Source organism: Cydia splendana, chromosome 16, assembly GCF_910591565.1.
Source record: "Cydia splendana chromosome 16, ilCydSple1.2, whole genome shotgun sequence".
Classification (NCBI taxonomy): domain Eukaryota; kingdom Metazoa; phylum Arthropoda; class Insecta; order Lepidoptera; family Tortricidae; genus Cydia; species Cydia splendana.
Window position 1 is genome coordinate 13,698,252 of NC_085975.1, and position 14,547 is coordinate 13,712,798.

General features: G+C 41.0%; 2 protein-coding genes across 4 annotated transcripts; one reads left to right on the forward strand and one right to left on the reverse strand.

Annotated features, from left to right (window-relative positions):
* Positions 1 to 5,505: 5,505 nt before the first annotated feature.
* On the forward strand, positions 5,506 to 7,004 carry LOC134798350 (ras-like GTP-binding protein Rho1). 2 transcript variants are annotated; one of them, XM_063770761.1, is made up of 2 exons: positions 5,506 to 5,587; positions 5,795 to 7,004. In XM_063770761.1, exon 2 carries the CDS (start codon positions 5,800 to 5,802, stop codon positions 6,376 to 6,378), a length of 579 nt encoding a protein of 192 aa, XP_063626831.1. In that variant the 5' UTR covers positions 5,506 to 5,587; positions 5,795 to 5,799; the 3' UTR covers positions 6,379 to 7,004. The 2 variants fall into 2 exon arrangements, with proteins under 2 accessions (XP_063626831.1, XP_063626830.1); XM_063770760.1 differs by having other exon boundaries at positions 5,543 to 5,667.
* Positions 7,005 to 7,103: 99 nt separating this feature from the next.
* On the reverse strand, positions 7,104 to 14,545 carry LOC134798344 (polynucleotide 5'-hydroxyl-kinase NOL9). Of its 2 annotated transcripts, none has more exons than XM_063770750.1 (6): positions 14,480 to 14,545; positions 12,703 to 14,310; positions 11,996 to 12,212; positions 10,123 to 10,605; positions 8,467 to 8,627; positions 7,104 to 7,505 (listed from the first exon to the last, which is right to left on the reverse strand). In XM_063770750.1, exons 2-6 carry the CDS (start codon positions 14,306 to 14,308, stop codon positions 7,231 to 7,233), a joined length of 2,742 nt encoding a protein of 913 aa, XP_063626820.1. In that variant the 5' UTR covers positions 14,309 to 14,310; positions 14,480 to 14,545; the 3' UTR covers positions 7,104 to 7,230. The 2 variants fall into 2 exon arrangements, with proteins under 2 accessions (XP_063626820.1, XP_063626821.1); XM_063770751.1 differs by lacking the exon at positions 14,480 to 14,545 and adding an exon at positions 14,389 to 14,455.
* Positions 14,546 to 14,547: the final 2 nt, after the last annotated feature.

The window sequence follows — 14,547 nt, forward strand, 5'->3', positions numbered from 1 at the left end:
AAGTTGGTCCGAGCGCGCTGAGATTTGGCATGGCGAAAGATAGAGGCCTCTAGAATCCTATGAAAATAAAAAAATTTCGAAAAAATCTAAGATGGCGGAAATAATGGTCATTTTAATTTTGTATGGCAACTTTTAAACGGTGTGAGATGGGTGGGGGGTGCTCGACCAAATGTCATAGAGGGCCCCAAGACAAAACAAACTGAATTTAAAAAATTTCAAACAGGCCGACTTTTTTTTTAATTTTTTTCAAGTTGGTCCGAGCGCGCTGAGATTTGACATGCGGCGAGCTTGGAGGCCCAAAATTACCATGTGAAAAAAAATTTTTGGTAAAATCCAAAATGGCGGCGGACACGGGCCAAATTCAAATTTCCAAGTAGGTTAGGCGAGCCCGAAGGGCGAGCTTCAGGCTGGGAGGCCGAAGGCCGACCCCGCGGAGGGCCGTCAGGCCCGGAGCTTTATCTCGAATGTCCAAGCATCCTCCCCCCCCAGTAATTTTGGGCAAGGCCGAAGGCCGAGCTGCGGGAATGACGAACAAAGCAAAATCCTATACAAAAAGTGTGTTAAGCGAGCCCGAAGGGCGAGCTTCAGGCAGGGAGGCCAAAGGCCGACCCCAGTGGATGGCCGAAGGCCCGGAGCCTCCACCCCGACTCCCAAAACGCGAGGCCGAAGGCCGAGCTGCGTGAATGCAGTCCCTCCAAACGTCCTACAAAGTCAACTTTCTTGATAAGCGGAGCCGGCGGGCCGAAGGCCCGACGGCGAAGCGTCAAAGCTCGCGAAGGCCGAAGGCCGAGCTCCGCGTTGGGCCGAAGGCCCGAAGCATCACACGTGAGGAGGAAGTTAGGTTAGAACTGCGACCCTCACAGGAACGGACTGCTACCAGAAAAGTGGGTTAGGTTAGGTTAGAACTGAGAACCCGACAGAAACGGACTGCTAACAGAAAAGTGGGTTAGGTTAATAGTTACAACAGCACAAACAACAGCAACAACAACACGTCAACAACAGCACCAACAGCAAACAACACGCGTACCGCGGGGCCCTCGGGCCCCGCGCACAAGGCAAAATCTAGTTAATATTATTAAAGAGGAGGATATTTCCAATACAACATTATATACTTGCAGGACTGTATCTCCATTATTTATACTTTTTATTCAACGCTGAACACAGTCCTCCACGCCTCATTTTCGGCGTGAAAAAGCGATTACGTAACATTCAATATAATTTTAAAGGTGTATAAAAAAAAATATTAAAAAAAACATTTAGTAAACTTTACTAAATCAGATTATTTGTGAAGGGTGCGGAATACGGGGTGTGATTACAGGGAGTTCAAAATAAGGCGGGTATAAGACAATTTTTTTTAATATTTTGTGTTATTCAGTCAGTTACGTGGTCTTTCACTATCGGCCTCATCTGAGAATTCAAAGTCGCTCAACGAGCTATGGAGAGGGCTATGCTCGGAGTTTCTCTGCGTGATCAAATCAGAAATGAGGAGATCCGTAGACGAACTAAAGTCACCGACATATGAAATGAATGAAATGAAATGAAAGCATTTATTTCGGATACAAATACATCCATATTATGTTAGTACTAAGTAATAACTTATATTAGGTGTGTTAGTAGAAAGTATAATTATAATTATAATTGACATGCAAGGACATCCAGTGAGCGAGGATAGGGCTGTCCATCCTCTCAGCGATCACCTTCAGGAGAGTGTTGGCACTGCCCCGCACGCGCTCGCCCAGGGATGCTACCCGCTTGCGCAGCACGGCTTGGAAACCGTCGGTTCTCCACGCGGCGAACATTCCTGACGCGCTGCAGCGCCAGGGCAGCCCCAACAACCCCCTGAAGGCGTTATTGTATTGGACGCGCAGAGCACTGTAGGCTTTTTTGGTGTAGTGACTCCACAGGTTGCACGTGTATAAGGTTTGACAATACGTTTTGAACAGGGTTATTTTCACCTCTGTCGAACAACGCGCAAACCTGCGTGCATATTTATTTGCGTTATTTGACATCTGTCACTCACAACAGCAATACAACGTAAAATGTCTCGCACATCGAAATCACAAAGGAAAACAATTGCACTACGAACGTTTACGTTCTACGTCTTTTTTTTAATTTTATGGCTAGCCGGACACCACCTTTATGAATCGGTAGTCGTCTAAGTAAATCGATATGAATTTTTCATTTTTCTTTTAATAAAAATAAGGAAAAGGTGGATAATCAACTGTAAATATGGATATATTTATCGTCACCTAACAGACATCAAATTTGACACAGAAATAACATAAATAAACTTTAAAATAGATCCCCAGTTAGTTTAGATTTTGACGATGGGTGCGACCTACTCGGTCGGTGTATTAAATGCCTTGCGCGAAAACCATATAATTCTAGCTTTATTTAAATCGCAAATAAAAATTCATTATACGTCACAATTCGATACCTCAGTCTACGTGCCATCCAATCGTAATCGCTTGCTGTGACTATCGATTTGGGTTAGTTACATCTCTATACAGGATGTCCAGTAATTAATGGACAACCTTCTAACCATCGACAGGGCAGCTTAGGCTGGTCCAGAAAATGCACTTATAGGTCTAGTAAAAGTTTCGTGGTTTTCGAGATAATCGCACTTTTGTCTTTTTTACTAGTTAGCACCATACTTCACTTTAAACACCATCTAGGCCATATCTTTATTTGTAGAAATGTAAATAGCATGTGTGATACCATTTTAGAATCAGTATTAGATAAACTATTTTTAAGAAAGTTGGCCACTCTGTTCTCCATACATTTTTTTTTTACCACAAGCGACCAGACTTCTTGAAAATGTTATATATATATATATATATATATATGGGCAGGCCACATTGCGCGCAGAGAAGATGGCCGATGGTGTCGAAAAGTGCTCGAGTGGAGACCACGGACTAGCAAGCAAAAAAAATATATATAATGTACTTAATAAAATGTAGGTACCATCGGTGCGCGAGTTTGACTCGCACTTAATTGAATTATTTTCTTGAAAACATTGTTTCGTTAAAATTGTGTGATCATTAAAATAGGTATAAAGTCGATAGGTATTGTAAACAATAATTTATTAAGTTAGGCAACAAAAGTATTGAAAATTGTGATAATGAGACCCACCAAAAACATTTTCATGTAAAATGTTGCCAAGAAGAAACCATAAGGCTTGCACTGACAAAAAGTTATCAGAAATTTACTTTGAAACTGTTTTTTTTTTGTTTTTAGAGCTTATAAAAAAGTACTACTGATCAGTAACAACGTTTGAATTTCACGGCAGCGTTATTGAGTTAAAGGAATCTGTAAAGTAAAATTATTGATTAAGGTTAATAACCTTTATAAATAGAACCCTTAATTGACCGTCTCCTTTAAAATTGTTACTTTCCTTTAGGTACTTTAACTCGAACACGCTGCCATGAAATTAAAACGTTTTTTACTGATCAATAATAACTACACATGTCTATATAAAAATAATAATTCTACATGAAATTATCAGAAATACGTAATGCAAAAAATACATACGTACATATACAATAAAAACTCTAAAACGTGACCATTTCCCGGTCTAGTTAAAATACTGCCATCATAAGATCATTATACTGTGACCCGTCTGCTATGTTTACCGTGCGCGGCGCGCGCTCACGATCTCGGCGAGCGGCTCGCGGGACGCGCGGGCGGGGCTTCACGGTTTGCCGCGCACCTCACCCCCTCAGATTCGTTGATGAGTCGAATCATATCGCCTTAAGTGTATGATCACAGTAACTACATTCTTTTGTCAAAGAAGTTGCGACTTTATTGTATGTGTACGAACGTACTAATTATCGTAACTATTCAAAGCTACTTGTTACGTTTTGCTTCCACGCAGTTGCAGTGCAGTGCTGGTTTATGATGACTGACCTATTGTCTTTTTCTGAGAACTGCCGCTTAGAAGTTAGAATGTTGTTAGGTACTTAGTTGAATTTCTTGGTTTATTTTTCTCCGAATTTTGTTTCACAAAAATCATCCTATGAGTACTCATGAAATAGATGTATACTTACTAAATATTCGTAAACACAAATTAGGTTGTACGATTTACGAAAATTCTAACTCCTATTCATACATACCTTACCCGTGTATGCAATTTCACGTAACCAACTAATAAGAATTTTTATTTTGTAATCGCATTAGGTAAAGTAAATAAAAATACAAAGTGAAGTAATAAAATATAATAATCAACTGTACCAACTTTTCGACCACATCATAATCAGAAGACTTACAATTTTTTCTGTTAGTGGCAGTGGCAGCCCTGAGGTAGTGAAGATGCAATGCTTGCCCGCCTGTCGGGCACTTCGGCGTCGCGTGTAGGTTTATAGCTCTTGCCCGACTAGCGGGTATGCCGGCATCTGAGTAAAGTTTACGAGTGCCCGAGAGTCGGGTACGCGGTGTCGAATGTGTTAACAATGTGGCCCACCTTGCTGTAGCCATGTCGATAAAGTCATATCGATAAACTATCGACATTTCTTGCAATTTAAATTTTACTTCAAAGGTTTAACGATACCTAAAATGAACAAAAACGCTTTTATTCTTTATTGTGGTTATCAGATCACAATTTTATAGTCACGCCCCAGCAGGGAACCAAGGGAAAGTTCCGATATTTAATTAAAATACATACATACCTACTAAAATAGGTGTTCCGCAATAATTGAATTATTTTATTATATTATAATATATTCATTATTCATTAGCATTTCAATTATGTTTATGTTTAACGAAGATATTGAAGCTTCAATTAATCGCTATTTCGTTCCGCTGTGTAGCGTTTATCGATATATAACATTATTAAAATCGACTTTTCACATCCCTAAAAGAGCACACATATACGTTTTCACGCACACATACACAACCTGGGTCTACCTAAAAAGGGGACACCTGGATTTGAAGTCCATCTTGTTAACAGTATGGTTGTCCTTTTTTGACAAACGGCATTTTTAAAAGAGCAAGGAGAGCGAAATTATACTAGTTGCTGCGCCGTCAAAGAGAACAGACAGCGTTGGGGCCTTGCTCAGGCCGATACCGTCCGGCGGACTGTTAATCAGTGGGCCACTTTAGGGGGTTTCCCAAAAATCTTGAAATTCCCATATGATTAACGAACTTTTTTTTCTTTCATCACTACAAATATATTAAAAGTAAATCCGAATTAGTGCTGGATCGTGTGAAACTCTTTCTATAATTTTATTGATTGCTGCGTACAACGGAATTTAAAAATAAAACAAAATGTCAAATGGTGCGGTCATCAATTTTAATATCATTATGGCAACTCAGCGCGCTTATGTCATAGGAAAAAATAAAGAGTTAATTATTTTCTCGGAATAAAAGTGCTTCATTAACGAGTTATTGGTTGGAGTAGACATTTAAGGTTGGTTTTTTGTTATTTACTATTACTTTATCAATATTTGTTAAAAAATATTAAGGTCTAAATTAAACTCGTTAATTTTTACATATCGCAACACTCATTGCACGAACGAAAGTGCTTGTGATGAGCAGACGATTAGTAGTGTCGATAAGCCAATATTCTGCAGAAATTAGCCAGAATCTTCAGGTATCTACAAATATAATAAATAACCACCCTCGCATGTGAGGGTACTATGTGGTGGTGCTGTTCTTCTTCCGCTAGTTCAGGTGCTTATTCACAATTGAGGGCTTGTCTGACTACTCCCTACCCATAATCCTATACGGCGGCCATATTTATAAGTCACGAAAGGCGTTGACGCTCACTTGTAATTATTTGCGTTGCATTGTTTTACAGGAGCGATGGCTGCGATACGCAAAAAATTAGTGATCGTAGGTGACGGTGCTTGCGGTAAAACATGCCTGCTGATCGTGTTCAGCAAGGACCAGTTCCCGGAAGTGTACGTGCCTACCGTGTTCGAAAACTACGTCGCCGACATCGAGGTTGATGGCAAACAAGTGGAACTGGCGCTGTGGGATACGGCCGGACAGGAGGACTACGACCGGCTGCGGCCGCTGTCCTACCCCGACACTGACGTGATCCTCATGTGCTTCTCGGTGGACTCGCCCGACTCGCTCGAGAACATCCCCGAGAAGTGGACGCCCGAGGTGAAGCACTTCTGTCCCAATGTGCCCATCATCCTGGTGGGCAACAAGAAGGATTTGCGCAACGACCCGGCCACGATCAACGAGCTCCGCAAGATGAAGCAGGAGCCTGTGAAGCCGCAGGAGGGCCGCGCCATGGCCGAGAAGATCAACGCGTTCGCCTACCTCGAGTGCTCGGCCAAGAGCAAGGAAGGCGTGCGCGAGGTGTTCGAGACGGCTACCCGCGCCGCGCTACAGGTTAAGAAGAAGAAGAAGACTAGGTGTTCTATGCTGTAATTGTGCTGTTGTTGGGAGACTCTGATTTATGAATGGTTCGCATACTGCCTGAACACTTACGTTTGAAACGACCGGGCTGCAGCCGCGCCGCGGGCTCCGCCTGCTGGCGCCGAGTTTCGCCACTGCACGCACATCCACTCGGTATTCGTGTGGCTACACTTTCACAATTGGTACTTGTATATTTTATAGATTATCTATAAAGATTAAGCATAAATGCCTTAACAAATGTAGTCGGGGACGAAAGTGGGCCCCCCTGTCTATGGGCCCATGGAATTTTTGTGCTATTCTGTCGTTATATAATCAAGTAGCATTTCTTCCTTAATAGATTATTCCTTGCGCCCGTCTCAATGAGACTCGATTAGTTTCATATTTTGTATTTTAATTTTTCAATAAATTAGTGATGTATAATGTGTAGGATGTTTGTTTGTTTGACTCGGGCGCCCTGACGCAGCCAAGTGCCTGTCAGCTGATGCGTCTCTGAGACGTCCAATCAATCTGATTCTTCTCGTGTAGTGTAGGGCAGTTTTTTTGTAATCTATTTGTTTGTGTGAAATCTTAACTTCTGTATGATTACATTGCATGCTAATATAATTTATTAGTAATAAACAAACCCCATGTTTTAACAATTCTTTTCTAGACTCTTTTTGACTTTTATAAAAATTTAATACAGCATTTATAAATCCAAGGTGTTTAGGATGGGGAAATATTTAAGTTAAAATCGATCATCTATGTTATGTTTTATTAGTATTGTAAGTACAAAATTATCTTTCAAATATACATGAATTAACATAAAATTAGACTTCCTTTTATAATTTAAGATGACATGTTGGATCTACTCCAATTACACTTTTATTAACTAACGGAAGCTTTCACTTTAGGAACCCTAGACATTTTGAGTAGTTGTAGCGGGTTGTAGCGGCGGCGGGGCGCCGACATGAGCTGCCGCTGCAGCGCCGCGGCGGGTGCGCGGTAGGGCAGCGCGGCCGCCGCCGGCAAGCTGCCTCCCGCCCGCAGCTCCGGCGCCCAGTCCGCGTACAGCAGCGTGTCCGCCGCGCCCAGCCGCTCCCCCGCCGCCGGCGTCACCACGTAGCACAGCCCCTTCTCCAAGTCTATCCCGCGAACTAGCCCTGTGAGCGATACAACTATTACTCTACTTATCTTTAATCGGCACTTTATTGCCTCTATGTATCTGATAACGGAATTATTTATGACTTAACATTACTGAAAGGAAATTTTCAACTAAAATTGGTTGCGTGCCAATAGTTAAAATGCTGAGTTGAGTTAGAATTCTTTATCGCACATGTATCTGCGCCGGTCATTGATAAACAGTTATTATTTTGAACAAGTTTTTGGCACTCGTTCGTTCGCGCGCATCATAACTGCGGCATATGACCTAGTTACTTTTGATCGTGCAACCCTCTATAATTTTATTTTTACATCTCAAATTGTTATGACGTCACATAGGCAAATTACTCAGTACAAATGTTGTCATTACGTGAGTCACTGCAATGAGGAAACACCAACATTACAGATTCAGTAATTCATTGATAAATTATGTTTGTTGAAGCTATTTCCAGAGGCTCTAAAATTCTCGTTAAACATGTGACTAAGTAATCGTAAAATATTAAATTAGCTAGAGTTAAAATAAATATGAGATCTGCTTAAACCATTTTATCATATCCAAAAATGCGCACAAACATGCCAACATTTGTATTTGTACGAGCTAGTAATTTGCCTTCAGGGTTCTTGGTATCAAAGGGTCAAGGTAGGGGCCCTAGGTCTCTAAATCCGGGCCTAAATTCGCAAATTGCGGGGATCTTTCTCTTTTACTCCAATGAAGGTGTAATTACAGTGTGACAGAAAGATGTCCGCAATTTACGAACTTAAATTTTTGCGGTTATAGCCCTGATTCTACGCAAACAAAAACACGAGCAGAGGGCCTACCGCGAACCACGTATGACGTGTTGCCTCCCTGTCACACTTACGTACGAATTTACAACTGGAACAGAGAGGCAACACGTCGATCGTGGTCCGCGGTAGGCCTTCAGACGCTAGTTTAGGATATAAATAGGTATAGATGAAACAAACCGTGTCCGTAGCACCGTAGCGGAGTGTCTTTGAGCGTGTAGATCTTGCCGCTATCTCCCTGGTGTTTGCACAGCGCTACTATTTTACCGTTGATCACCCGCGCTATGTTGTCTTCGTTGATTCTAACATTCAACGCGATGTATAAGTTGCGTAGGTCCACTCTGAAAACAATTATGGGATGTTTTGAACCTACAAGTTAAAAGAATTAAAACAAGTGCGAGTCGGACTCGCCCACCGAGTGTTCCGTACTTTTTGGTATTTGCTATAGCGGCAACAGAAATACATCATCTGTGACAATTTCAACTGTCTAGCTATAACGGTTCATGAGATACAGCCTGGTGACAGACAGACAGACGGACAGTGGAGTCTTAGTAATAGGGTCCCGTTAATTTTTACCCTTTGGGTACGGAACGCTAACAAGTCTTTAGTAAATAAATAGTTCAAAAACAAAACAAATGCTTCTGGGGCTCCAGAGGTTACGTCTAAAATATAGGGTGAGCCAGAAAAATGGGTCAGTACGAACTCGAACTAATTTCATCGTCCCAAAATGTTGTCTGAAAAATATCGCTTTAAAGCGATAAGGCCGCCTGTACATCGACAGATCGATGATCGATGTGTCTGTCGATCGATGTGTGTTGTGTGTGACATTAGTTGTTAGTTTTTAACTATTCGGGCGGAAAAGTATTTTGGTGTAGTATGTAAGGTAAGGTAAGTACAAAGAATATGGATAATTGGATGTTACAATTAAATGATGTCATCGATGGAATTAGCTGCAGTGGTGATAAGGGCGATAGATCGCGTTGTCCGCGATGAGTCACGGCCGAGACGGTCTTCATTCACATTCGTACCGGGAACTCGGTAGTAACGGGAAGAGGTGGGCACGATGCGTGTTTGTGTACATACTACGTGTTTTTGCTAAGCGTTTTCAAGGTTAGCTTTTTGTTGGCTATAGTTTTTAATGTCGTGTCTGTGTGTGGCGATGGTGAGGGCAATAAAAGCCATGGAGTTCGGTAAAAATGTGAACAAACAATGCTAAATGTGATGTTATCTATGAAAAGGGACCTTATCGGCTTATACGCCATTTAACGATGCTCCGATATAATACAATGCCGCGCGATGCTGTGCGGCGTAAGCGCCATCGACAATAAGGTCCCTTTTCATAGATAATGCCCCAAATATGTTTACCAGATCGATGAAGAGAGTTGTATGTATGGGAGAAAAGAGTTTTAGGCATAGTATGCCTGTTTTTAGACACATTGCGCAGCCCTAGCAGCTTGATGGATTCTTGAATACAAGTGGTCGATATATTTACAATTTGGACTTGGTTTACATACGTTATTCTGGTTGTAGTCACGTCTAAAAATATCGATACGGACAAAGCGACAAAAACATGTGTACCACCTTAATATATAGGCAATAAGGTCGTGTATACCTATTTTTGGCACTTTGTCCGTATAAATATTTTAAAAAACACCGAAAAAAAATACTCGTTCATCCAAACTAATTATGTAAATGCGAAAGAAACTATCTGTCTGTTACTTTTCGCGGCGAAATTACTGAAGTGATTTTGATGATATTTGGCATGTAGAAAGTTTCCCAAGCGAGTGGGAGTGTGGATATAGCTAGTACCTAATATCACAATTAAAACCAACTTACTCATACGGAACAACGCTCAGCAGGAAGTCGTCAGTGGCATGATTAGTCATCATGCTGCCAAAATAGGCCAAAAAGTTTAGGTATCTCTCCTCCTTAGGCGGCAGGGAGAAATTGCCCTTAACACTATCAGCGTTTGACACTATCAAGGCATAATCCAACTCATTCTGTAACTTAATTGGTTTGAAAAGATAGTTATACTGATACTTATAATACAGAGATTTGACTGTGTCAGAATCAAGATAATGTGCGTATCTCTTTTTAGGGTTTTTAGAGTCAATTTGCAGAATGAATGTGGGTTGTAGAAGTATGGTTATCAGGGCCATGAACTGGAGGCCTAGGGCGTTGACCATGCCCATGGTGTTGACGATCCAGGGCAGGTCGCGGAAGCGGGGCTCGCTGTGGCAATAGGCGATGAGTTGTTGCACCGCTGTCGCGTAGCGTCTCGGGTTGTCCATTGTGTTAATGATACCGATGTTCAACATCCTGGAACAAAATGGTTTGTAAACAACGTGTTGATTTACTGAGCACGTATTTACGTTACTTTACTTGGTTTAGTAAAATGAATCAAAGCACAAATGTAATACATCGAATACCTAGGGGAAGGCCGGAAGGGTCGACAAACCGTATTCTTAGACCACTAAAAGCAACATTTATGGCTTTAGAAATTCTTAAAACTGGCAATGTATCCAGTGCTAGGTATTTTTTATTAACAAGCAGGTACGCTTTTGTGTCTTAACCAGAACCGGATCATAAGATTGGCCATTTTACGATATCCGGTCATTTCATAAATAGCAGATAGCCCTAGCTTAAATTGGCTATAAGGCTATATAATTCAAACGCATAATAATTTATCTTTTCCGAGACTTGAATCCAGGACCGTAAGTTAGTTTATTAGGCAGATTCACTAGGGCATAGATTACTAAAACCTAAGCAGACAGGCAAAGAAACAAACAGATAAAGCTACCCAAGGCGCCAAATCTTGAAATACGCCGTGAATGTTTATAAGTTTTGGGAAAACTACATATGTCATTAATCATTATTCTATCTTGGTCAGCGGTTTGATGAATTATTTACTTCAGTCTAATCTTTTGCTATGACTAATCTCAAGATACGAAAATAGGTACGAGTACAGATCAAATTGACTGCCTACATCATCACGACAGCACAACAACGTCGTACGACATGTTCGTGTTATATTTTAATATAGGTACTGCCGGTTGACTGGCTAATTAATACCTGTGACGTTAAGCAAAACCTACGCAGGTTCCGTATAAAATTAGGAAAATGTTCAATCAAGCAGAAGAACAACCAAAATAGCCGTTTGGGCGTTTCCGAGTGACTGAACGCTGCCGCCGTGTCGAGTAACCAGCAGTGGCACCACCAGGCGTATCACATGCGCGTTGCCCATGAAACGGTAATCTCTTTCTATCACTCTTCCATATTAGTGCGTGCGACATTAGCGTTTCGTTAGCTGGCATCTTGGCTCGGCGAACTGAACACGACTTTATTGTTTGGAGAATAAGAGTGTATGTTGTGTAGAATACTGTAGATCATTATTAATACATCAACCGCTTGGCCACGTGCTGACTGTACACTCTGCAGGAGTATGTTAAATTTCAATTGACGTACGATTTTTAAACTTAAAAATATGTTTCGGTTTAGTACAAACCTAAGTCACATTCGCAATTAGCGCCTGAAGTAGGTAAGTGGTAGGGCTGTACTTAGCAAGTCGTTACAATGTGGTCCTTTGTAAGTGGACAACTGCTCCTAACATAAGCGTGAAAACTAAATGGACCCCTACAGCTATGAAGCTCGCCCTAAATTTCAGTAACTAAGAAACCCAGTTCAGTATAAAAAAGAAAAAACAACTAACCTTTCGGGTGTCTTCAAGTGCGTGAAAGCCGGTCCAAGCAGCGGTTCCTCCACCACAGTAGCCGACACGGAGCCAGCCGGCGTGAACTCGCTCTGCCCCGGGTCCAGGTCCAGCACCAGCGCGGGACCGCGCGACAACATTTTGTTCACGTAGTAGCGGAGGAACGAGCTCTTGCCCGAGCCTTTACCACCGCATACGATTCCTCTGCTTTGGTGCTCTGAAAGAGTTTGCAAACATATATTTTAACACATTCAGACTGTTCATTACACTGTTCGTAGCGACTACGCGCTACATACGGCAAAGATACGGCTACGAGCGTAACCCGTAGCACTTAGTGGCAATGAATGTCTTAAAGTGATAGGTTGTAGATGCAAATGTGTAAAAATGCATTCCCATTGGCAAGGTGTAATTTCATGTGACAAAATTAAGAAGATACATTTGCTGTGCATTCGTTTTTGTACAAGAGTTTCCACTACACATCCTTCATACTAAAATGACAGTTTGATTGTCTCAATATATCTATTTGAGAGCCTACCGCAAAAAAAGTACTTAGTCGAGTATTAATTTAGTATTGTAGATTGATACAAAATGTACAAATACAACTTCTTAGAACACTATCTTTTCTATTCTTTTTTTACTTCTTAGAAACAATCAATTTCTTACAGTATAATGGCATTTCTAAGTGACAATATTAAACAAAATCTTACTATATCCATGTTGCAAAGCTTGGCTCCAACAAGGATTCTCTTCAAAACTCTTCCAAGGTTTCATAAGGTACAGTGAGCATCCCAAAAAGTCCGATGCTTTTCTGAAGCAGCCATCAACATTCTTATTGGTCTTGGAAAACAGATCTGTTATAGTGCAGCTGTTCTCTACAAACTGAGCTACTCTATCATGCAATGGTTGCAATTGTACAACACTGTCATGGGGACTGAGGGTAGTTACAATTTCTTCAGCAGCCACCACGGACAGGCCGGATCCTGTCAGCTTTCCAAATAACCCATAATAGCCCTTATCATGGTCTAGTGTCCGTAAGTATTGAGCACAGTTGTAATTTGGTGTGTAAACCCTATAAGTCTTATCTTGTAGAGTGTAGCCACCAATTTCTACTAAACCTCCCAATGATGTGACTTTCACTTTTCCATGAATGAATATTTCAGTAGGATGCTTAAGGATTAGTATGCAGCAATATTTCCCATAAAAAATATTTACAGGATTGACATAGTTGGTGTCAACTGACTCTGTTGAAGCTTCTCTTTGGAATGTTTCCTCTGATTGTATGGTATCGTCATAAGCAAATGAGCTCTCTTCCACTGGCATGTCTGAACTGGACTCTAAGTCCATGACTTCTGGGTCATCAACCTCACTTCCTAACTCAGGGAGTAAACTATCATTTGCATCATTCACACTCTCATCATCCAATGTTGGGAATATACCAGACTTATTAGTAGCAAACACATTCTGGGCTTCAGATGGCAAGTTTCTGATGGTTGGGTATGTGTAGTCTCCGAGTACATCGCTGAGGGTTTGATGGGGCATGTCTACTGCGGTTATAGAAACAAATGAAGGTGATGCAGTATTTGAGTAGTCAACAGTGTCTTCTGAATGTCTCTCTAATCCTTTATCAGAAAGCAACTCCACGCTTGAGTCACTTTCCATCAGAATAGATTCTTGACTATAATTCTCAGATTCTGGTATCTGACCTATTTTCCTTTTTCTTTCCTTTCTGGAAACTTTAGGATTGTCTCTCAGTTTTAATTTTTCAAATATTTTTGAGGCCAAGCTGCCATCGGGATCAAACGGTTCACTAGTGCTGGACTCAACATCTGAGGCGGAATCTACAGAAGTGCTAGTCATTGAGAAATGATCATCACTCTCAATGCCTTCAACAATAGAAATAGAGCCTTCAGAGAGACTTTCGATGTCCTCGTTTATATCAGAAAGAGACACATCACTGGTCTTTGGCAAACTAACATTTTCCTCAAAGCTACTGTCTAGATTTGAAGATTTATGTGATTGACCATCTACAGAATCATCTAAGTTGACAATTGCAGTATCTCTTACGCTTCCGGGTCCTATAAAAGAAATCCTTTGCCGTGTGCTGTTTCCCTCGCTGCTGGATGCTGTCAAGTCGAGGTCGGAAAATCCACTTACAGATGAGGAATCATCTTCCTTTTCAACATTAGCCGCGTCTCGAATGAGCCGATTATCGTTTTGTTTGTACCCGTACAGCATTTGCTTTAGTTGTTTCTTCATATTGTCGTCTGTGTTGTGATTCCGTTTTACAACATGCGCTTTTTCGAAAAACTCCATACCTGCAAAGCAATCAGTTAAGCCATAATAGTTCAAATACCATCATATGTTTATAGAAAATACTTTGATTTTACTCTTACAAATCTAATTGCTTTGGTCACTTCTTATTGAACATTATTTTCAACCAAAATGTAAATTGTACTTTATTAGTTTTACTAACTTAAAATATGCTTAAAATAAACGCGGTCAGCGCCGTCGGTGGTATTATGACATTTTTGACAAGACATTGTCAATAAACA